At 41.2% G+C, this 24243-nt stretch overlaps 2 protein-coding genes across 2 annotated transcripts in view; one reads left to right on the top strand and one right to left on the bottom strand.

The window, feature by feature from the left end:
* NOL8 (nucleolar protein 8) overlaps nt 1–12483 on the bottom strand; it is a 29432-nt gene extending 16949 nt beyond the window's left edge. Inside the window, exons 1-9 of the mRNA XM_066617519.1 lie at nt 12287–12483; nt 8491–8685; nt 8262–8324; nt 7345–7423; nt 6328–6475; nt 6072–6140; nt 3540–5309; nt 2422–2535; nt 1724–1846 (exon numbers count right to left, since the gene is read on the bottom strand). Of these exons, the coding sequence (XP_066473616.1) occupies nt 1724–1846; nt 2422–2535; nt 3540–5309; nt 6072–6140; nt 6328–6475; nt 7345–7423; nt 8262–8324; nt 8491–8629 (2505 nt within the window). The 5' untranslated portion in view covers nt 8630–8685; nt 12287–12483. The remainder of the gene's footprint in view (nt 1–1723; nt 1847–2421; nt 2536–3539; nt 5310–6071; nt 6141–6327; nt 6476–7344; nt 7424–8261; nt 8325–8490; nt 8686–12286) is intronic.
* Nucleotides 12484–13793: 1310 nt separating this feature from the next.
* The window catches only part of CENPP (centromere protein P), a 207088-nt gene continuing 196638 nt past the window's right edge, over nt 13794–24243 (top strand). Inside the window, exons 1-6 of the mRNA XM_066616801.1 lie at nt 13794–13952; nt 16355–16510; nt 17275–17429; nt 18002–18093; nt 20103–20191; nt 21854–21950. Coding sequence (XP_066472898.1) covers nt 16374–16510; nt 17275–17429; nt 18002–18093; nt 20103–20191; nt 21854–21950 — 570 coding nt within the window. The 5' untranslated portion in view covers nt 13794–13952; nt 16355–16373. The remainder of the gene's footprint in view (nt 13953–16354; nt 16511–17274; nt 17430–18001; nt 18094–20102; nt 20192–21853; nt 21951–24243) is intronic.

Raw genomic sequence — 24243 nt, 5'->3', positions numbered from 1 at the left:
TGCAGCCCCCCAAAAACACCCGAGAAGCTTCCCCCTCCCAGCTGCGAGTCTGAGCCCAAAACGAAGCCACATGGCTGCGTTTACTCGTAGGCGGACTTGTAGGCGGGCAAGTAGGTGGACTTGCCTTAGTCGAGGCAGGCTGAGAGGCTCCAAGGACATCAGAATGATCCTCATCCAATGAGTGCAGCCCCCAAAAACACGGAAGAAGGAGGTTCCTCCCTCCCAGCTGCCTCCCTCCCAGCCTATGGAGCCTTATGGAAAGCAAAGCAGCCTCACAGTCGCGTTTACTCGCGACTAGGCAGATGTGCCTTGGCTGGTGGTCAGGCCAGGCAAAGGGGAATCTGAGGACACCAGAAGGGTCCTCATCTGATGGAGCTGGAATGCAACAGAAGGCAGCCTCCCCCCTCCCCTAAAAAGAACAAAAAAGAGGCTTAAATGGTAAGGGGAAGTTTTCTATTTTGCACTTGCAAAGCCAGGTGGGCCTTTATATGGATATGCCTGAAATAGAAGAACTTTAAACTGGGCACTAGGAGGGCTGAAGAGCTCACTCTTTTTGGGGGGTTGCTATTGCAGGCAGACTACAGAGTAAGCCCCATTGACCACTATGGGACTTACTTCAGAGTAGACATGAATAGGAGTGGGCTCACAGGCTGCAATTCTACCCACACTTTCCTGAGAGTAAGCCCCATTGACCACTATGGGACTTACTTCAGAGTAGACATGCATAGGATTGGGCTCACAGGCTGCAATCCTACCCACACTTTCCTGAGAGTAAGCCCCAATGACCACTATGGAACTTACTTCAGAGTAGATTCACTTGATGGAACAGGACTGGCTCCCCCTTATTTAATTATTTTATTTTAATTTAATTTATAATTATGTATTTTAATTTGCTTGATGATGTCACTTCTGGCCATGACATCACTTCCAATGGGTCCTGGACAGATTGTCATTCTAAAAAGTGGGTCCCAGTGCAAAAAGTTTGAGAACTGCTGCAATAAGGTGTTAGTAAGTTGACACGGTGTGTGTGCGTGTGTGTGTGTGTGTGTGTGTCTGCCTGTCTCTCTCTCTCTCTCTCTCTCTCTCTCTCTCTCTCTCTCTCTCTCCAAGTTTTCAAAATCACTAAAATCAGCATTTGGAGGAATAAGACCATCATGTTATATATCAATCAATGTGTAATTTCATGCAGAATGCAATGAAACAAACCACATTGAAATATCTGTGTTCTAACAAAAGGTACAGCTAAAAAACCGGTGGGGGTGGGGTGATGGTACATCACCATGCCCACCTGGGGCGTTGCCACTAGGCACAATCCTAACCCACTTTCCAGAACCAACATAAGGATAATGCAGCTCTGAAGTAAGGGAACAAATATTCCCTTACTTTGAGGAGGCCTCTGTGAGTGCCACCCAACTGAAGGATGCAGCACATGTCTCATTGGCACAGCTATGCCAGTGCTGGAAAATTGGTTAGGATTTGGGCCTAAGGGGGATAGCATATGTCATATCACTTTGAGTCTCAGGAAGACTTAGGTCAGTTCTGGATACATATAGGCTCACAGGAAAGTATTACAATGACTTTGGGTAAGAACTGATGGTTATGATTTACACTTTGATCTTCAATACTGAAACATCCAGTTGGAATTGTATGTGAGTGGGCTTATAAATTCAACTACCAGAATTCAAGAGGAAGCCAAAATAATCTACTAAGAAGATTTGCTAACCTTCTCCCCTGCTTTGCCTTCAAACTGAGGTTTGATTTTGAATCTGTCATCTTCTTCACCTGAAGTATCGGATTCATCCTCACTGCTCTCAAACAACTTTCCAGAAGTTTTAGTGCTGAGTTCCTTGAACATAGAAACAAACATGTTTAATCAGTTAATTTTAAAAAAATTATTTCAAATGCTTTACATATTTAATTGTCCATATATCTTTCACCAATGCATAACAAATGGTGAATTTAAACTAGTTTTTCTCTTTCAGGGAAGAAAAATCCACTCTTGTAGCTAACTGTGAGCATTTTTGAATGCGGGCAAGTTTAAGGAGCACTTTGGGAACAACTTCACAGAAGGAAATGAAGAAAGAACCGAGTGCATGTGCTGTGGGCCCTAATGATTCCTTGGGAAAAAGTCAAATTAAAATCAATGTCTCTTTGGTCACCTAACTACATACTTAGGCTGCAATCCTATATACATTTTCCTGAGAGAAAGTTTCATTGAACAAGTGGGACTTATAACTGAGAAAATATGCATAATTTTGCACTGCTAGGATAGCAGCAGCATGTTAAACAGTGGCAGTAATCTCAAGATATGAACACATGCAGTGTGGAACTTTCCCCAACATGTCTGGCTACATGAAACAGCTGTTTGGGATTTGAGGACAATATCTTACAATACTGTAGAAGCCCTCATCATCTACTCACTTTTTTAAGCCGTTTTCCAGAAAACCTTTCTGTAGTTCTCTCTTCTACTTCATCTTCACTTGCACCATCTGAATCAAATACTATGTGTTTTTGTTTACTTGTTGACTGGGTTTCCTTAAAAACCATGGAGGAAGTATATTATCAGTTATGAAGAAATACAATGCAATATTATTATACCCACGGTATAATATATATTATTATTATACCCATGGTATTATATCAATTTGGGGATAAAAATGTATTTGTTGTGTATTACAGGTTTAATCTAATTATCCACCTTTCACCTGTGGTTTTATCTCAAAGCAATGAGAAGGGCCCTTTTAACTAAGGAAAAATGTCGTTTAACAATAACCTTGTTAATGCAGGATTGGGCAGCTGGCAGACAATCCATCAATCATTCTGTCTCCAGGTGCTTAGAACAGGCAAGCGTCCCCTCCTTTCCCCCTAAGCATGTCAAAGTATGCTAAGTCAAAGTGATTATTACCTCCTCCATTCTTTCTCCTTGCGGCAGCTCCCGGTGAAGGGAGGGATCATGCTCCCGGTGAAGGGAGGGAAGAAGCCTACACCATGGCTTCCTCATGAGGAAGCTACTTGAACCATTCACTAAAGAGGCTATGCCGTGTCTCCAAAGCTAGGCGTGATAGGACAAAACAGATGCCATTTTTGGAATCAGCACCCCAAATTCATATCAAACCACCATCAAGTTTGGGAAAAACTTCTCTGACCCTCAGTTTTGTAGGCCTGTGTTATCTGCCTGATGCATTACAAAGGTCAGCAAGGTTGTTTTTAAATCACAGAGCAAAGGGACACTGTTTTTTAAATGGATTTGCCTTAACGCAATTTTTGCCATCCACTTGAGCCCTGGAAATGGAATCCTTGTGGAAACTGAGACTCAACCTTTATAGCAATATCAAACTAAGGAAATTCTGTGATAGTGTGACCAAGTTTCCAACACCAAGAACTCAAATGTTGTCGTGTTGCTATTACTAAAGGCATAACGTTATCTCTGAAATTCAGAATTTCATGATCAGCCACAGTAATAGCAAAAAAAGGCAACCGTATTTTGCTATATTTTACACAACTATAAACTTAGAATGAATCAAGTTAAAAATAGCTACCAGATTGGTCAGAGCTCCCTGAATAAGTTTCTTCTGAATCTCTCTCTCTTTTTGCCTCTCTTGTAGAGCTGCCAGTCTTTTCATGTTATCCTGCAGATGTTTTTCCTTTTGATCCAAGGTGCCTAAAGGTTTGGCAGAATCCAGAAATTGCTCTTTGTTTTTCAAAGGGCTGTTCTTAGTTTGCACAAAATCTGACCCTTTAGGGCTCATCTTCAACTTTGTCCTCTTGGAAAGAGACTTCTGATTAATTGGGAGATTTGTTTCAGATACAACATTCACACCACTGCATCCCTCCTCACTATCTTCTGCACTGTGTGTGCTGCAGTCAGAGTTTTCATGGGAGTCAGAGTTAATTTCTCTTAATGAGTGTGATTTGCAAGTAAAATGGTCACCTGCAGGATCTGAACACTGGGAATTGGATACATTCTTGAGAGTTTCCAAATTGACAAGGTAAGAAGCATCCTGGTTATCTTCGCTTTTGTGTATGTCCAGCTCACCCTTAGTTACTTCTGTTGTCATTTCATTTATGTTTAATGACCCCATTCCTCTGAAAGGCTGAACTTTCAAACGTGAGCGCTTTTTTTTGGAATTTTCTTCATCAGAACTTTCTTCTTCTAAAATGGCAGAAACAATTTCTTCAGGGCAAATCATTTTTTTAGCAGTAGCATTAACTCTGGAAGTCTTTGTAATATTGCTGGTGTTACTAATTGGAGATTCTTTGGTATTGCACTGAGTATCAATTTGGTTACCATCTGCCTCCTCATCTGTAGTCTCCGTATTTTCACCAGCTAACCTTTCTAAATCTTTTAACGTCTGATCCAGCTGGTAACAGTTTTGCATCATAATTTCATAGTCTTCATCCTCTTCAGATTCACTTGTGTCGTGGAGTGAATCAGAACTTCCACCATCCTTAGAGTTGCACTGATTAGTGATGTGGCTATGTTCAGGAGCTGCCATGGGAAATGTTTTTTCAAGCACTGCTCTTTTTTTCTCTTTGCTTTTGCTTTTTGTTAAACCAAGAGAGCCAGAGCTTGTAGCATGTGTCAATATGCCACTTTCAGATCTATCCTCTCTTCCCCCTTTGATGGGCATAGATCCCTTTAGAACTTCATTCTTTTTCCTCTTTTTATTTGGTGTTTTAGCTAAAATTTCATCTGTGCCTGCTGAATCATAATCGGATTCATTCTCACTGGTTCCACGTTGTCCATCACACCTTTTATGTACTTTCTTGGCATCACATGCTTTCTGAAGAGACCAGTGAGTTGCATACTTCAGTTCAAAATCATCTCTGACAACTTCCATGTTGTCATCTTCAGATTCAATATCAGAATTAACTGTGTGTATTTCTTTCTCTCTTGCCATTAAGGCTTTGATTTCTTCTTCAGAATCAATATCACTTTCAGAGAGTTTGCTTATATTGCTGCTAGATGTTAAGCCAATCCTGAGCTTCTGATGCACTGAACGTTTTGTATCCTGCTTTTCCATATTAGGAGTGTGGTTTTCAGGTAGTTTAATTGGGGCTATGTTTGTTGTTTTTGATGAAAACAGAGAATTTGGCTCTGTCCTATTCAAATTGTCACTGCCCTTCACTTTCGTTCTCTTTTTAGGGGTCTTTTTAGCTACAGGAAACTGTCCTTGCCGTTTCTTGCTCGTGCGATTGTCACCTTCTTCCAAATACCATGTGAGTTGGGAAATGGGAACTGTCTCAGAAAAGTCTGGATTCAGCTTCTTGAGATTGTGGCAATATTTGGAGGGATCATACTTTATTATGTTATTCTTGGAATTAAGAAAAACAAACCATTTGCCTGTAAAAGTTCAGAAATTCTACAGGGGAAAACGAATTTTTATGAATATGTTTTAAGACCATCCTGCATGCAACCTGCCTCATTGCATATCAAAAGAAAGCTAATGCAGTAGTAGGAGTGAGTCAGCTGAAGTCTTACTGAATTTAAGAAAAATTTAAATAGCTACATAATCATGACAAAGAAATACAGTGGGGAAAAAATCCATTTTTCATGCTTTTATACAGTATTCAACTTCCCTTCAGGGTCAAAGAACTGAGCCACAAGTTTCTTAATTCCAACCCACTGGTGCAAGGATTACTCTTTACCAGCTGCTCAGAGATCTGTGTACATCATGATGCACCACAATGTGATTTGCGCATACACACACACACACACACACACACACACACACAATACTAGCTGGAAATTAACTCCCCATTAACATTTCAATTTCTGAATGCAGCTGAATGTCAATATACACTACAGACTATTCAAAATCATGCAGAAGGAAAACTTTTAAACACTGCTAGAAAACACTTTTTTAAGCTTGGTGAAGCATATCATGTTCTTAAAATTCTTCATTATTTTTGATTAAATATTTTAACTAAATGACCTTATTTGGTTTCTTTCACTCAAGCAGACAGCAATATTCCTATAGTTACAATGTCACATTATATAAGAGTGTTAAGAACTGGATAGTAATAGGTTACTTCCATTCAACATTTACTCAGCCTGCAGGAAAGGATATCTTATTTTTGTGTTGACTTTTCAGGTGGAGGATAGGTAAGACTCTGCCAAATTTGCCAACAACCCAGTCCTATGAAAGAGAAAGAAAACAAACAGTGGCTTTTGGAAATTTAATGCAAGAAGTTTAACAAAATAATGTTGAAGCAACATAACATTCATTACTCTGTGCATTTAAATTTGAAATTAAAAAGGACACATGCACGGATGTTAGCTCGCCACTTAGATCCCTTCCTTCCTATCCAGTCAATTCACCATACCTTATGGTCTGGTACTTCTGTTCCTGGTACTGCTTTCACATGAAAATCTACAACTCCAGATTTCTCCAGGGATTCTATGACGTTTGTCATGCCATTACTGTGTGGCGTTTCCTTCTTAACACTTGCCTCTTGACGCTCTCGTGCTAGCCTGTGAGAACATGACATTTCGGTTTGCCATTTAAAAAAAAAAGACAAGATGAGATACCTTATATCTCTATAATCACAAATGCTGGTAGCTCTAAAGGTTGTAAACATTTTATTTACATTGATTAATATGGACTCTTTCTCCCAGTCCTATCCTTCCCCGCTCCCCGCTGATGCAGCTGCACCAAAAAGGTTAGCGTTACATCCTTGGGAGGAGGGGGAGTTCAAAAACCTTTTCCTTTCAAAAATATTTTCCCTTACCTCCCCATAAGTCTTTCACTTGCCAATGGGTCTCCTTGAACTGGCACCAGCTATTCATTCATTCATTCATTCATTCATTCCCTGACTTTCCAAAAGCTCAAGGCAACTTTAGCTGGTACAAGTTCAAAGAAAGAAAGGGAAATGTTGAGAAATGATAAAGGGGATAGCATCCAGGGTTAGTTGCCACACTGGCTGCCACCCACTCCTGCCATGTCTCCTACCCTCCCCTGTTCCATACTCCTCCCTGCCCCATTCCACCTCTACCACCAACTCACTGTCATTGGCAGGTGCTGCTCTGTTCTTTAGTGCATGGTGGGCCTCTGTGGTCTCTCCGCCGATGCTCCAGCAGCAGTTTTTATAAGTGCCATAAAGCAGTCTCTGCTGCTGGAATACAGCAGACAAGCCCAATACATCTGGGCTGTAAATCAACATCAGTTAAGTAAAACTTATTTTCAGTGAGTAGCATGTAATTTACATGGACACCAAAAGTTATATTATACCAGTGAGAATCTTAAAGAATGGGCCTTCAAAACAAACAATCATTCAAAAAGATTTGGAGGTAGCACCTGTCATTATCACAAAAAGCTCTATTTGGAAAATAATAAATATTACCTGTGCAAAAAGCTCTCTTTGGCCAACTCTATTTGCAGTGTCCCACCTTTCCATTTTGACTTATTTAAAACAGATATACCTTTCAAAAAGAGCAACAGAATGGAATGGAAATTAGTTCTTAACACATCTACTGAGTTATTTCAGCAAAACCTAAAGTTACATAAAAGTATCATTGCTCAAGAGAAAGAATTACTACAGAAGCCAGGTGGTCTAGTGAACAGAGAACTTGGACTTCGGAAATATGAGTTTAAGCACCTGCTCAGCTAAAAAATATTATCATGGACATGTTTCTCTCATTTGAGTCAACATGAAGGGAGGAGAGAGCAGTTTAATATCTATGATAGGAATAGTCAAGAGAGGGTTTTTAGAAGACGGAGGGGCAAACAAAATGCTTAAAGGTTGAACTGATGGAAAACTTCTCAGTAAGAGGGTAAGTGGGAATAGAATCATATGGCATGTGTAAAGTTAGATGACAAAACTATCTTTATCACCACTAGAGGGTGGATGTCCATGAGTGAGGTGGTGGAGAGGAATAATGGGGATGTTCAAAGTCCTTTTGTAATAAAGACTTTGGTTCAAGTCTCCCCAACAGATGTTATCAATGAGAACATGACACCATTTTATCCAAAAGATACACAGATGCTTAAAAACTTAAGAATTAATACACTGTATACAGCCTGCTTACAAATTACGCTAAACAACATATTGACTAAAGTGAAACAAAATAGTGAGAGACAAATATTGTGTAGTAACACTCAAGTTAGAATAACAGTATAGTTTAACAGACCTTCTCCTGTTGGGTTCAACATTTTGGGTTCAACATTTTGGGTTCAAGTACTGACAGACATGTAACTTACAAGAAGTTACACTGTCCCTAATCCCTCCCCCCCAAAAAACTCTATGGTTGGTATACTTACATTTTTTAAGTTCTTTATCTGAAATGGTGATATTGATATATGCAAATGTTTTTGTAGGTTGCCCTGTTCAAGAATGAGAATCAGATTATTCCAGTAACTAGTTCACTTATTTTATTTTTTATAATAAAAAGACATGATTTCAAACAATGATGTTTACAAAGAAATTGTTGGAGTTGAATTAGAAAATTGAGTTCTACTGCAAATGAGAGGTCTCTTGAAATGATATTACCTTGTTCATCTTTCCGGGTCACAATTTCTATCTCTGTAACATTTCCAAACTTGCCAAATCTTTCCTGAAGTTCAGTTTTAGAAACTGTATGGACAAGTCCTCCAACATAAAGCCGTTTTACAACTGGATTTTGTTCCATGTTTAAAATTCAAGGAATGTCATGGCTTGTCATGGTCCCTCTTAATTTTAACCTTTCTGTAAAAATTACAAAAGTTTAACATTGGTGATACCAATGGATTTTAGAAAGATTTGTAAGCAACAGCAAATTTAGAACTTATCAAATAGTTTTAGGTACAGAAAACAAACACCATTCTTCAAAACACCATTATTCAGTTTGCAGATTCTTAGAAGAATCACCACTTTCTTTTTGTTTTCATTTTTTTTCTGGCTATGTCTCCAATTCTCATGATTGCAGAAATAAATTTAAAAATCAAATATCTAAATATATATATATATATATATATATATATATATATATATATATATATATATATATATATATATATATATATAAGTAAAAACAGAAATCTTCTGGAAAAAAGAACTCAAATATTGTACTATCAATCCAATCTTTCTACTGAAACTTTAAAAGTTGCCAGCAGTGGAATTGCTGGCAAACCAGGCAACTGAGGTAGAGCTATTAGAATTACAAAGTTGAAGATAACCCAGAAGACATCAAATTCAACCCCATTCTTCACAAACTGATCCAGACCAGTGTACATCATACGCAGTTACTAGGAGAGAGGATGTGTCCAGCAAAAAAGAGATTGCAGAATAGAAAGCTTTCAATTAGCAGTAATCACCCTTTCAATGATCCTCATTAGCTATGATACTGCCACTGTGCAAAACTCACTATATGCAAGCAAAGACTCTACCTCAGTGTTTCTGAAACTGTGGGTTGGGACCCACTAGTGGGTTGTGAGCTGATTTTTGGTGGGCCGTGAAAAGTTTATGAAACATTACAAAAACACCACCTTGTAAGCACCCTTGCCTGGTTTGCAGAGGAAAACTGTTAGCTGGAATGCTATCCTGCAGTAGGAGGTAATCTTCAAACACCTACATTAAAAAGTCACATTTTCTGATTTTCTCTAGTAAGTAAATGGGCTGAAGATCACATGTGAACCTAGTTTCAGTCTTTTGTCTGGCCTGGAAATCCCTAAGTGCACAAGTTGCTCTCCAGTTCAGCCTTCTGGGTACCCTGAAATGACTGTGAAGGTTTAAGGAACAGTCCTTAGGGATTTAGGGATAGTCCAGCAAATGTCCACACACACATGCTCTACATAAGGTCTCTAGAAGCCTTGGGATTATAGGACCCTGATTATTATTAATAATTTATTATTACATACTGTATTCCAACAATAGCAATAACTACTTGCATTTATCTCAGTTCATTTATGCTTAAGATAAATGAACTGAGAAGAAAGAGAATGATGATGATATATACAAGACAGCCACAGTTCAAGATGAAAAAAGGCAAGTGCGTATAAACAGATGTGTGAGTGACAAAGGTGTGAGAAGGATTATTCACCTGTTATAGCAGAAGAAAAGGGAGTGGGAAGGAGGAAAACTTCATTTCTAAACACTCAGGGACGGGAGAAGTAGTAACAGACCTGCCCCTGGACAAGCCCCGGTGCAAAGATTGCGATACCCCCCCCAAACCACACCGCTGCTCCCATACTTACCCAGCACAACAGAGCCTAACAGGATGACTTAGAAAGCCTTTTAAGGCTTCTCTGTGGTCCTAAACAGTACTTCTGGGAAACAGGAAGTACAGGTTGAGCCTCATTATTCCTGCACTCACATGGATGTCAAAAAACACACTATAGCAAATCAATTTAAAAAACAAGTTTCTTTGCTCCAGTGATTTAAAAACAGCCTTGCTGACCTTTCTGATGTAAGATAAGAGTCATTAAGAAGACAATTCAACAATCAGTCCTCCTCCAAGCACTTACAAAGGTGCTTCACTCAGCCCTTCCCCTCACCAATGCAAAGTGATCATCTTTCTTTCACTGCTGGGGGAAGGGAGGGGTCCCCTGGAGAGAGAAGGATTGATGGATTGTCAGCCAGCTGCCCTCTCTCTTATTAACAAGGCTATTGTTAAAGGACTGTTCAGTTTTTTAAACTGATTTTAAAGGGATATATTTTTCCCCTTCTACAGGGATCAGCACATTCCTTTTCATTTGCAGTGGCTATTCATGTTGAGTCAAATCTGTGTATAAAAAATCTGTGTATAACAAGGCTGGACCTGCACTTGTTAAGATCATGTCGGAAACCTCAGAAGGCTTCCCAAGCAGCCTGGAATGCTGTGTGGATGCAGCGTTTGAGGCATCTGATCCCCTGTCCCCCTCCATGTCCATTACTGGGGAGAAGCAGGGGCGCCTTCCTTTCCAGGTAAGAAGACTTCAAGAGCAGAACTTAAAAGAGAACTTAAGGTTGCAACATACTTACCTGAGAGTAAGCCTTACTAACAACAATGGCATTTTCTTTCAAATAACATATATAGAATTGAGCTGTAAATAGCGCAAACACCTTAAAACTTTAAAATCTCTAGTAAAACCTGTTGCACCTATTTACAATAGCAGCCATGAACAATGTGCACTTTTGATTTTGAAACTACCATAGTTTCTGAAGCTTTGGCCATAGTTTGATTAGTCTAGCACAGTGTTTCTCAACCGGTGGTACTTGTACCACTGGTGGTACTTGAGGTGGTGTCCAGTAGTACAAGGGAGTAGTCTCCCATCCACCTGACAGTGATGCAGCAGTAATGCAATGTGACATGCAGCAGTAGGAGGCTCAGTTTGGCAGACAGAGCTCCAGATTGTGCTTTTTGCTTGCTTGAAAAAGCTTTGCTTGCTTGAAAAAGCCCTTCTGTCTGCCATGAGCCTCTTATTGGTGTTGATTGCGCTGTGTCTGGCCTCCCAATCTGGAAGTAACTGGCGATGACATCATTGCCAGTTACTTCCAGTGGTACTTCAAATAGGTGGACCATGTGAAATGGTACAGCAGGGGACAAATGTTGAGAAACACTGGTCTAGTATAGGCTGAACAACACTGACTCACAATATACCTGTTGCAGAACTTGCATTTTCAAATGAAGTTGACCCCACTGGGAACTCTTTATACTTGGAAATATATCCCCCCCCCAATCTTGGTGAGGCTGAAGGGCTGGTCCCATACTTTGCTGCAGTACATAGCATAATGTAAATAACTATACCTGGGTTCATTTTTTTAAACAGATCTGCATATTCTGTACAAAGATTGTGCCTGCAATAAACAGAGCATGTGACTAGCTGTACCCAAATACAGATTAACAATTCCTGAGTGCCTGCTACAGCTTTATGTGTGAATAGCCTTTCTGAAGAAAAGAAAAAATACATTCAGCATCAACCAGGCATACATAAATGAAACTGAGTTTCACTGAAATGACAGAACTTACAGTTCAGCAAATGACTAGCAGCCCAATCCTATCCACCCTTTCCTGGGAGTAAGCCCCATGGACTCTAATGGGACTTACTTCTGAGTAGACATGCATAGGATGGGGCCCTAGGGCTACAATCCAATGCACACTGCCCTGGGAGCAAGCCCCATAGAACAGGGGTGCTCAAACTTTCAACTTTAGGGATGCTGGACCATTAACAAGTGTATAGAAGAGAGAATTTCAGCAGGTGTAGCTTGCCATTTGTGGGATGACAAGTTGCACCTGCTGCAATTCTCTCTTCTATACACTTGTTAAAGGTCCAGCATCCCTAAAGTTGAAAGTTTGAGCACCCCTGCCATAGAATATAATGTGACTTACCTTTGAGTAGGCCCACAGGATTGGGCTGCAGGATCCCAATAATCCCCTGCAGCTCTCTCTCTTTCATAGAAAAACCCAGGCACTGACCAGAAGGGAGGCAGAGACAGGCAGACAGCTTGCAAGACAACGTCCTCAGCCTCATCCACAAGACAGCAGCAAGCACTCGTCTCCTACAAGCTCTCTCCTGTGCTCAAGTCTTCCCCTATCAAGCATGGTCTCAGCAGTGTTCCCTGCTTGCCTTTCCCCCAGCCCTGCTTCCGCCTTCTGCCCCAAAACATAGAGTTCCGCCCAACTCCTGAACATGGGGCTACTGTCACTCCAGATCACACACAACAACCGCAGCCCCTTGGCACTTCTGCTCTGGCATTGCAATGCATCCCCGTAGGCTGAAAATGCCATGCTTTGCAAGGGGGCTGCCTGGTTGCTTTGGGCTCTGGATAAAATGAAGAACTGCTTACAGGAAGCAAGGAAGAAATGCAGGGCTTCAGTGTGGTTGTGAATACTGTGTGTGGTTCGGCAGCACCAGGCTGCCCCTCCCCCCCACCGTTCACTGTACAAAAAAGATTGAAGCAACACCACCACTATGTTGTGTTCTCTCCAACTTTGGCAGTGAAATGTGATTTATTTAGGCATTTTAGTTTCCATGGTATGGTATGGACATAGTATACCATGTCAAAAAAACCCGCGACTGACCAGCTACTCGCTGGTCAGATACATTTTCCAGGTCATTTAAACAACAGGGACTGCCACACTGGACAACAGTCACACTACACCAAAAAACATGGAGTGAGTGTGGGCCACATTGGAAAGATTGCCAATGAGGATGGACCATCAATGTATGTATGTTTTAGTTTCCAAATACAAATGCTGTACAGATATAGAATCCAATCCTCTGCCTGTCTACTCAGAGGTCAGTTCCCTCACCGTCAATGGGGCTGACTCCCAGGAAAGTGTGGACAGCACTGCAGCCTCAGAGCCCCATCCTCTGCCTGTCTACTCAGAAGTCAGTCCCATCACAGTCAATGGGGCTCACTCCCAGGAAAGTGGGGACAGCACTGCAGCCTCAGAGCCCCATCCTCTGCCTGTCTACTCAGAAGTCAGTCCCATCACAGTCAATGGGGCTCTCCCAGGGAAGTGGGGACAGCACTGCAGCCTCAGAGCCCCATCCTCTGCCTGTCTGCTCAGAGGTCAGTCCCATCACAGTCAATGGGGCTTACTCCCAGGAAAGTGTGGATAGCACTGCAGACTCAGACTGTCTCTAGCTATGCAAGAGTCATGGCCAAGAGGCTTTCTGCAGCTCCATTTAGAGCGCGCGTCACTCTAGGTGTGGCTTTGCCTCCGTACATCTATGGATCCCCGCAGAACTCGGTCAGTTACTTTTGGACTGGACCATTCGAAGACTACGAGAAGGGGGGAAAAAAACCTCGATGGAGTCCTCCGTGAGGGCCTCTCTCTTTCTCTGCTCATGGCAGGCAGCTGCACAAGCCATTCCAAAGACAGGCAAACATCTAAAAGCGGGTTCATGACGAGGGCTTCCAGTCCACTCTCCCCCCATATTCCACGGGATGGTAGCGCCTGTAACGCAGCTGCCTTTGGCGGGTCATTCGGAGGAAGAACTTAGTGAGCGGAGTCTCAGGAGCGGGGACTGGAAGAGCGTGGACGGCAGGTGGGTATCCTAAAGGCGTTATCTAGCCCGGAGCAGAGGAGGCAGCTCCTGAGGCTGTCATGAGTGGCTGGTCTCTGTGGCCTGGGGAAAGAGTACTTATGAGCGTGTACAGTTTGCCTGTGCCCTCCTTCCAGTGGTGTAACTAGGGTGGCACTTGCCCCCAGGCACTATGCTGGGTGGGGGTGCAAAGTACAAGGCAGTCACTGCCAGGTTCTCCCTGGAGGAGGTGGCAGCTCTGGCAGCTTTGCACCCCCTGTTCCCTTTGGGGAGCCTCCACAGCAGAAGGAATGGGAGTAGCGAAGCCGCCAGTGCTGCCGCCTCCTCCTCCAGGCAGAACCCAGAAGTGACATCATGATGTCATAGGACATATGATGTCACTGCCCCAGGCGCCAGGGCTTCCAGTGATGCCTCTGCCTCCTCCCTTTGGGTCACAGCTCATCCTTCTCTAGCTGAGAGTTGGCAGTCAAAAAGGACATTTGTGGTATACTGGAATGCAAAGGGGTGAGGTGGCGGCGGCTCTCAAAGCACCCTGATGGAAAAAGAAGGTGGACTTGGCTCATCCAGACATGGAGATTTTATTACTTTACCCAATTGTTGTACCTGCATTATTGTACCTGATAATTTCATGCCACATTCCAGATATACTGTACATTTTTTGCTCCTTTTTGGAGATTGCCTCTACCTGATGTTTATTTGTTGGAAGGGGTAATAAAGTTGATATTAGTATGAACACAATTTGACTTTTTCAATTTGGGGGCATTGGTATCTGGAAATTTAGCTAATATTATGTAATGTGAAACTATAATGGAAATTGATTTCTCCTAAAGCACATGCATAGGAGTAGGCCTCTGCATACTGTACATTTGCATGTATAGGGTAGGCATCTGCATAATGTACAAATTTTGAAATATGTCTATTTGGATATAAGACATTTCAGCTTTCTATGCTAAGTGAAAATACCTTAAGTAATTTTGATACCCCTGTGTGTGAGCCAGGCAGTGAGGCCCATGTATCTAAGCGTGCAATCCTGTGTACACTTTCCTGGGAGTAAGCCTCATTGAATACAATGGGACTTCTGAGTAGAGAAGCTGCTTTTGGTGGCAATAAACTTATCCCATATCATTTAACTTCTAGATTATTCTATTTGGTTGAATATATGCACTTGAAATGTATGTGAAAATAGCAATTGTTATACATCTCAAATATAACTTTTGACAAAGTAACTGCAATCCTAAACTTGCTTACTAGGGAGTAAGCCCTATTGAACACAGTGGAATTTATTTGTGACCCAGCATGCATAGGATTGTGTTATAAGGCAAACTACTTCTTGCTTTTCGGAGGTCAGATTTTATTTTGTTATGGCTATTAAGTAATGTGAACAAAATCTTGTTAACTGTAGCCATCTGTCTAGCAGCACAGTCCTAAACAGATTTACTTAAAAGTAAACCTCACTGGGCTCATTGGGGCTTCCTCCCTAGCAAATGAGTTTAGGATTGCTGTGTACCTTTACCAAGGTATCTGACAGAAAAGTGAATGAATTGGTGCTCCTTTGTTTTCTGTAAATGCTAGGAACAGCTTAGTTTGAACATTATACTGTAACCTGTTAAAGTGAAAAGCTCATTTTTGTATATGAAAACATATATTTAAGCTTTCTGTGATTCCAGAAATTGAAAGACAGAAATTTTTTTGTCTTTAAAAAAAAACAAAAAACTAATACAGTATTGAATAATGATTCAAATGTAATCAAACTAATTAATAAAAGACTGCATAAACAACTCACAGCAAAGGCTTTGCTTTGCTAAACAGATGCAAAAAAGAGGTGGCTAGAGCAGTGCCTGGTGCAGGGAGTTCTACATCCTGGTTGCAACTATGAAGAAGGTATTTCCTGGGTATCAGCCTTTGTAATTCAGGCAATATTAGGATATGCAGGGGAGTGTCTCCAGATTATATTTTAGAAAGCAGGCAGATTCATATGGTGAGATGTGGTCCTTTACCCTAAACCAGGGGTGTCCAAACTTTTTGGCAGGAGAGCCACACCATCTCTCTGACACTTTGTTGGGGGCCAGGGAAAAAAAGAATTGCCCTAAACCAATAGTTCCCAACATTTTTCAACTGGTGGCTCCCTTCACCTACTGGGCCATTAGCCATGGCTGGCCATGAGGACTACAATCCTATATATTGTATAGGGTGATGGGTTTTTTTGTGAGAATTCTGTGGCTCCCCTGGCTAGTTTCTGTGACTCCCTGGGGACCTGTGGCTCACAGTTTGGGAATCACTACCCCAAACCACTTTGATTTTTAAAGTAAATAAGCCACACCTTTAGCTGAGCTCAAAAATGGCCTTTCCATTATTGGAAAACTGTTATACGTTGCCTAATTGATGTTTTATTATATTTATCCTAGCAAATCTGGTATGTGAAAAATGAACAACAACATTGTTCAGGTTTATGAAGATGAAATCTGGTCATTGGAGGAAGAAATCAAGACCTTAACAGAAGAGTATGAATGTGTTCAAAATGCATCAATGGCTTATTCTGAAGGAGAGTTAATGAAGGCTATGTACGTAGTTGAAAAGCTTTTTTACTTGCACCTGGTTTGTCAAGTATTTACTTGCGTGTTGTGCTTTGTTCTAATTAGGCTCACTGAGACTAGTTAGTTGAGCATGTGTGTGATTGCATGCAGGGGTTTACTATTTCTTGCCATATATTTATGAGGAACCTGATTCTGTGCACTGTTGTTCAGATTTCAGTGAGTCTTGGGATCCTTGAAAGGCCTCTGAGCTAAGTCTGGTGAACCAAATGCAGAGGGCTTTCTTTATCTTGTTTGTTGGTCATATGAAATTGAACATACAGTATTTTCTGCTAGGTAAACTCACGTTCACTGCTGGTGGCTAATACATTTTAGGTTAAGGAAGTGGTGCTTTGGAATTGGAAATGCCTAGTTGCTGCGATAGATGTGCTTTTGGAAAATCAGTTGGAGAAAAAAGAATAAACTGCAGGGGAGGGACAAGAATAAAGAATGACAGAACTTGAACTCTCCTGCGCATAACCTATTTTTCTTTCTCTTGCGCTCCATATGTTGTAAAGTGAATTGAGCACTGCACCATAATGCAGATTTTTACACCTGTCATTTCAGCTACAAATCTTAACAAAATCACTCTTATTATTTTGTCATTAAGAAACAAGTTCTAAGGAGATGATTATTGAAAACTACATACGCAGAAACTGTTTCTGTGTCTTAAGTGCTAAAGCAGAATTAGAAATAGTTTTCTCATGTTCCAGAAAAATGTTGATGGGGCTTTTTCTTTTTTGTTTTTTTTAAAGGAAATTCCATGACAGAACATCCCAAGAGCACAAGCAACGTGACTCTTCACCAGACCTGAAAACTCAACTTGATTTATTAGAGTCTGACCTCTCATTTATAATGAAGCTTACAGGCATCTGGTTCACAAATTATTCTAGAAAACCAATAGAGAAAAGTAAGCATTTGAGGCTCTTATGTGGTTAAAATTATCTTTTTCAGAATGCATGGGTTTTCTTGCTTCACCATTTATTATTAACATGTAGGAAGTTGATAAGTAGAGTTGATAAAGAGTTGATAAAGAGAGTACTGCTCTTTGGTAGCGGCAGTGCTGTGATTGCTGTGGCACCATTACTGCCATTGGAGCAGGGCCACTCCCCTTAAGGGGGAATGCTTTGCTTCTGGATCCCCTCGTGGGTCGCAACCCACCAATTTCGGAACCACTTGTATACACGCATCTGCGCTGGCAATTGAGAATGTCCAGATCTGAGCAGACTGATAATGGCTGCTGGGGCTTAACACAAGTTAAGGGAACAAGTGTTCTCTTACCCCAAGGAGACCTCCAGCTGTTTCCCTTGCCCCGTGGGATACAGCAGCGGCCATTTTGGTGCTACAGTACCACAGCATGGCAGCCCCATTAGGATTGGACTAACCATTACTTTAGTGATAGGCACATTAAGATTTTTTTGAAGCGGATGTAACACTAAACTGATGGCTCTAAGGTATAAATTATTTTACTCTTCATTGTAGGTGGAAATAAAACTATACACAAGTATAGGTTATCGGGAAACTGTCAGTCAGTGCCCTTTCAGTTGGAATTTCATATCATGGAAGAAAATCAGGTAATTGGAAAGATTTTTGAAATAAACTAGCATATATTCGTTCCAAGAACTGTCATATACTAACTGAAGTAGAGATGATGTTCAAAAATAGTTGGGTAACTTTCCTAGAAGATCTTAACATTTTTGTGGTGCTGGAATTTACTACAGCACCATATTGCCTTGTTGAGAATTAGCATTGTGATTTTTTTAAACAGAAGTTTATGAAATGTGTTTGATATCCCAATGTAAACAGATTAGTGTATTTTTTGTTCCATTGTTGAATTGAATGAGAAAAAAGAGCAAACTGATAAACTGAAATTGCCAGTAGATGGCAGCATTTGTTCATCTAGCTATGATTCTGTACAGCTATATCGAAGATAAATGCCATGGATTTGCCTTTATATAGAGACACAGAAAGACCAAGAGCTTTTTAGTAATTTAAGTGTGAGATTATACTGAAGTGACATAAGAAAACTTGTGCAGTTTGGAGTTTTGTTGGGTGTCGTTTTGTTACATAAATAGAAGTTGCTTTTTAAAGTTTTGCATACCCAAAACCTTAAAAATGTTGTATGCAGCAATTGATTCTTCTTTACAGCAATAGGCAATGTATCCTTAGGAGTGAATGCAGAAGTAACTGAACTTCCTTGCTTCTTCCTCAACACAGCAACTGACTGTGCCTGTCAGGAGAACCCCCCCACCCCAAATAAAACTCAATAGTGCACAGAGAACTCTGGAATTAAGGGGAGGTTTGTGAAAATCACCCCCCCCTGCATGAATTGAAGTGACAAGCTGTAGTATTCAAAATGTAATACAAATCCAAGAACTTATCTCAGCAGTTATAACATATGTAGATAACAGATTAGTGGGTTTTTTGTTTTAGTAAAATGTCATGCACAATACTTGCAAGGCAACAGACATTTACCCTAGGTGACACTGAGCAGGCATAATTCTGGAAGAAGTGGGGTTTTTGTAAGGGTGACATTGTTTAGGGGTTGCTCTTCTGCATGCAGAACTCCCATGCTAATCAGACTTCTTGGGGAATGATCATGCACAAACCAACTTGGTAAATTTATAATATGGCTCTCCTGTATAAAGGGACAAATAGCTTCAGCTCTGCATCTGTTTTTTGAGGTTTGTCAGCTTGACCTCTCCCCCAGTTGAGCCATGAAAAATACAATAATGAATCAATGCCTTGATGCTACATTGACATGTTGATTATGGCACTGGGCACTGCTTGAATGTTTTATTTGTCTGCAATCAGTGATGAGAGAAGCTATACATTCCATATATTGCCCAGGGATCACTAATCCTTCATGTATACCACAGGGTACTGGAATTACTTTCTGTGATCTCTACACATTGTTGAGGACCAAAATGGCATACAGATTGAGCGTACTTATCCATGGATTTTCTATCCACAGATATGGCCCAGACCCAAATTGAGCCAGACTTGGCTCAACCTGGAACTTTGCTCTGTTTGCTTCCAGAGGGCTTTCTGAAGTCTGCAGTGTGCACCTGCCCATGGCTTCTATGGTCTTTAGAACGTCTCACAGAGGCAAAAAACGTGACTTTCGGTTTTCATCTGAAAACCAGAAGTGACACTTTTTTTGCCTCTAGGAGGCATTCTGAAGCCTGCAGAGGCTGCAGGTGGACACATGCAGGCTTCTGAAAGCCCTCCAGAGATGACGGTAGCAGAGATCTGGTTGCTTTTGAAGGGTATTTGCATGGGTTCCGAGAATGGATTCCTCATGGATACCAAGACCCACCTGTATTTATAAAAGCTAATAATATCCATGTTACTGTTATATATATTTGCCAATTGCACATTATTTAAGGCCATCCAAATGTCAGCCCTAATTTGTAATTTCTTTCAATGTCCAGTCTTCTAAATCACATTTATAATATATGATTTATATTGCATGCAAGGTTATTTCAGTTTGATTTGTATATAATTTGAATACTTCTATATAGTCCTTAATTATGGAGTTAAGTCTAATGAAGAGTTTGGTTTTTTTCTTTTTCCAAACCAGAATAACTCAAATGTGTCTGCCATTGTTACTGACCTTAACATCATAATAGAGTCTGAGGAGCATTCTGATTTAAGTACGCTTGTTTCCAGGTAAGGTTTTATTACTATATTGGGCTATCTTTATTTTCTTTGCTTTGACAGTGTGCTTTACAAATACCACAATCCTAACTGGGCTTTATGACTGTTGAATCACTATTGTAAGTGGTCATGTGGAATGCATGCTACTGGCAGCCATTCCATATCCATCATCATAAATGGTGATGGTGTTGGAGGCCTGCTACCAGTGGGAGCAAAGGCAAGCTGATATTGTGAGCAGGCAGTGGGAAGAATGGGGCCAGGTGAGGGAAGAATAGGGGAGTGTCTAGATGTGGAGGTGGGCAGGAGGCAGAATGGGGGACTGAGAAGGTGAATCCTAGGGGCATTGGTGTGTGCCAGATCCTATCCCCAATCCCCTTCCCTCTCCTCGAACTCGCACTAGCAAAATGGCTGCTGCAGATCTGAAGAGATCATTGAGGCAGTGGAGGCTTGCTTTGAGGTAGGGGGGCAAATGTTTCTGCACCAATAGCCGCCCTGCAGGATGCAGAGTGCGTTCTGTTGGTGCTGCTGTATTGGTGGGTAATTGGGAATGGGCTGTTCATTGATTTGCTGACAGAAATGGTTACACAAAGTATTGATTTATGACTGAGGATGCTAAACTGTCATTCTTATATTCATTATTTTTTGATGCTAAGATAGGACTTGCTCTCTCAGTTTAAGGCTGCAGTCCAAATAGCTTTCATGGGAATAAGCTTCACTGAATTGAATAGAACCATTATTTTAGCCAGTTGCTTGTAAGTTACTGTAATAGTTTATCCTTCAGTGGTTATTGGGCTTGAGGAGGGACATGATTGAGATGTATAAAATTATGCATGGGATGGATAGAGGGAGGTTTTTTGCCCTATCACACAACACCAGAACCGGGAAACATGCACTACAATTCACTGGCAGGAGAGTTAGAATAGATAGAAGGAAATATTTCTTTACCCAGTGCATAATTAGTCTGTGGAATACTTTGGCGCAGGATGTTGTGATGGCAGCTGGCCTAGATGCCTTTAAAAGGGGGATTGGACAGATTTATGGAGGAAAGGTCCATCACAGATTAAAAACCATGATGACTATATGCAACTTTGGGGTTTTAAAAGTAGCCTGAATGCCTGATGTGAGGCTAGATGTACAGGAGTTGCAACAAGACAAAGGTATCATGTTGTCTTAAGTGCTTCCTAAAGCATTTGGTGGGCTACTGTGAGATACAGGAAGCTGGACTAGATGGGCCCTTGGCCTGATCCAGAAATACTGTTCTGATGGGTAGTAACTGAGGAGATAGTTGCCAGTTCAGGGTGATTCCAAGGAGCTCCCACAGAAAACTCTGCTTTTTTCCTCTGTGTTTAAATAAAGAGGAAATAGAGGTACAATTCTGCTTAGACGTGCTTAGCCTCTTGGGAGAAAGAAGAGGACATCTGGTCCCTAAGTGTTTTAAAGTCCTAAGCAGAAGATTTACAAATAATGTGGTATTACTGCTTGTAAAGAACACTGTATTTTATTGTCCAATAGCTTACTATATGAAAAGGCTCAAGATGGGGAAGCAGATCTGAATTGTTCTGGCTAAGTTCTTTGCAGTAGAAATTATACAAAACTAATCTAGAGAAAAAATCAGTATTAAATGTGGTTGCAGTATAAATAGCAGCTTTTTTCATTGCCTTGCTTGTTTTCTAGGGTTGAAGAGAATGGGAATCTCTTGCTGTTTTTTAAAAGCCTCTCCTGTTTTTCTGAGTGGTATGAACATCGGAAATGTACGTGGACCCATTTCAAGGTAGTGTTTTGAAACTCTAGTATTTCATAATTTGGGCTCTTTTATTTTAGCCAGCTGTATAGTATTTACGGTATGCCTGAGGTGGAACAAATGAGTGTTTATTTCAGATTATAGTGGATGTTATGTACATCTGTATTATGAATTAAGATTGTTATTAGTAAGAACACTTATGCATTACATAGTACTCCTTCTTCTTGGGATCTTCTTCTTCTTGGGACGGCTTAGGACCGTTCTTGGTGGAGTTGGTACTGTATTACAGTATTAGTGGGAAAGTTTAGAGAAAATATTCTGTACCTTTTAGTACCAAGTTTGATGGTATACAAATATTGGAAGGGAATGTCTACAGGTGTGCTCCTGTATCCTTGGGAGTTCTGTTCTGGAATCCCCCACAGATACCTGAATCAGCGGATACGAAGGTACACTTACCCCCACCTTCCGGATGCAAGAGGAGCTCCCCTCACCTCTGGTGGGTCCTCTGAGCCCAGCAGAGGCCGTGGACGGACTTCCACAGCCTCTGCCAGGCTCAGACTGAGTTTTACAATGGGGAAAAAACTGGAAGTAACTTTTTTTCTTTGTAAAGCTCAGTTCAAGCCAGGCAGAAGCAGTGTATGGATGCCCGCAGCCTCTGCTGGGCTCAGAATACCCTCCAGAGGTGGCGTATGCAGGACTGGCCCACAGACTCGATCTGCAGATAAGTCAATCTGCAGATACGGGATCCGTGGATATGGGGCCCCCCTGTAGTGGTTTTTCTCCCTATTCTGAGTTTGAATTGGGGCCGTAACAGATATAATGTTACTTGTTGCTTAGTCTTTGAAAAGCAATCAGGAACCGCAGGTATTCTTTCTTAGTCACTTTTTCCCATGGTTGGCCTTAACCACAGCAGCAGTAACAAACTGTCATTAAAGCTAACTATAGTTCCTGCTGAAGCTAGGGTTTAAAGCTGATTTCATATCCTGGGTTCAGATGGAAATAGTGATAACAACAATAATGTGTCTGTCATAGCAATTGACTGAAGTAAGACTGATAATGTGAATACATTCTTCAGAAGGACATGATCAGGAAAGGAGATCTGCAATCCTGTAGCCTACCCCTGGTTGCCTCATGGTTAGCTCTCATGATTATTCTTCATCCATGCTACATCTACAACAGCCCTCTGAGACAACCATGCAATCACAGTAAAGATGTACAATCTATGACAGCCAAAGGCAGTTCTCAGAAGGAAGTTACATAGTGTACAGGATATGCAAGCAAACAATAGTAAAGTCAGCCCTTGTCTTATGTGCAACTGACTTCAGTGAATTCAAGTATAAGCGCTCATCCCCCCCCCCGTAACAGGATAAGAGACAACAGTTTAAATAGTGACTCCATCAGCATTCCACTTACCTTGTTATGCTCCAAAGTGAGCCTGAAATGGGAGAATGAAGCTGTTTTCTCAGTACCCCATACTGTGCTTTTAGTTCTTAAAGAGACAGTACACATTTGGCTTTAAAGGACTTTTGACTGTACAGGTGTGCCATGGTTAACTGAAACAATGGATAACCGGGGATGCCTCCCAGGCCCTTCGAACCTGACCAGAGCTGTGGTCTGGTTGGGTCTAGAGCTTTTCTGAGCCCTGCAGAGGCCGCTAGTGGACTTGCATGGCCTCTGTGGGGGTCAGAACACCCTCTGAAGGCAAGGGGAGCAGAGCTTGTCATGTATGTAATATGAAAAGCTCAGGTTTGTCCTGTGTATAATAGTGGAAAATAGAGAGGAAGGGGTATGTGATTGATTGCTATCTCTGTGTGCAATCTCAGAGTCTACATTCTTGAATTTGACTGCTTCGGCATACTGATGTTGACTGTGTTCTTCTACAGGTTCATTCCCTGAGTCCTTACTTAGCACCCCATAGATTCTCAGCCTGGCTAGAACAAACATAATACCCAAGTTTGTATTCTTCCCCACCAGGAATCTAGGATAGTTGCGAATTTTGAATGATTGGTTAGGCTTCTCCAGAGGATGATTGGTAGGCTTCTGCAGATTGGTAGGCTTCTCCTTACTTGAAAGAACTGAGAGGTTGATTCCAGATTTGGCATCTGACAACTTCAGCATTGCTTCTCCAGAGAGCAACATGGGGATCCTTTTCAAACTCTATCCTTGACCATAAGAAGTGGGGAGGGATCATACTTAGAATTAGCATCAGAGAATTATGATTATTTTCCCCCAAATACCCTAGACTACTTTTCTCTAATCTTGCATGCATATCTGTCTTATAATGTGGCAGAGGGATTGTCTGGCATCAGAGAAAGGAAGAGGA

The sequence above is a fragment of the Tiliqua scincoides genome, chromosome 2, assembly GCF_035046505.1.
Source record: "Tiliqua scincoides isolate rTilSci1 chromosome 2, rTilSci1.hap2, whole genome shotgun sequence".
In the NCBI taxonomy this organism is placed as follows: Eukaryota; Metazoa; Chordata; class Lepidosauria; order Squamata; family Scincidae; genus Tiliqua; species Tiliqua scincoides.
Note: the sequence above shows the minus strand (reverse complement) of the source record. Positions and strands in the feature narration are given on the sequence as shown.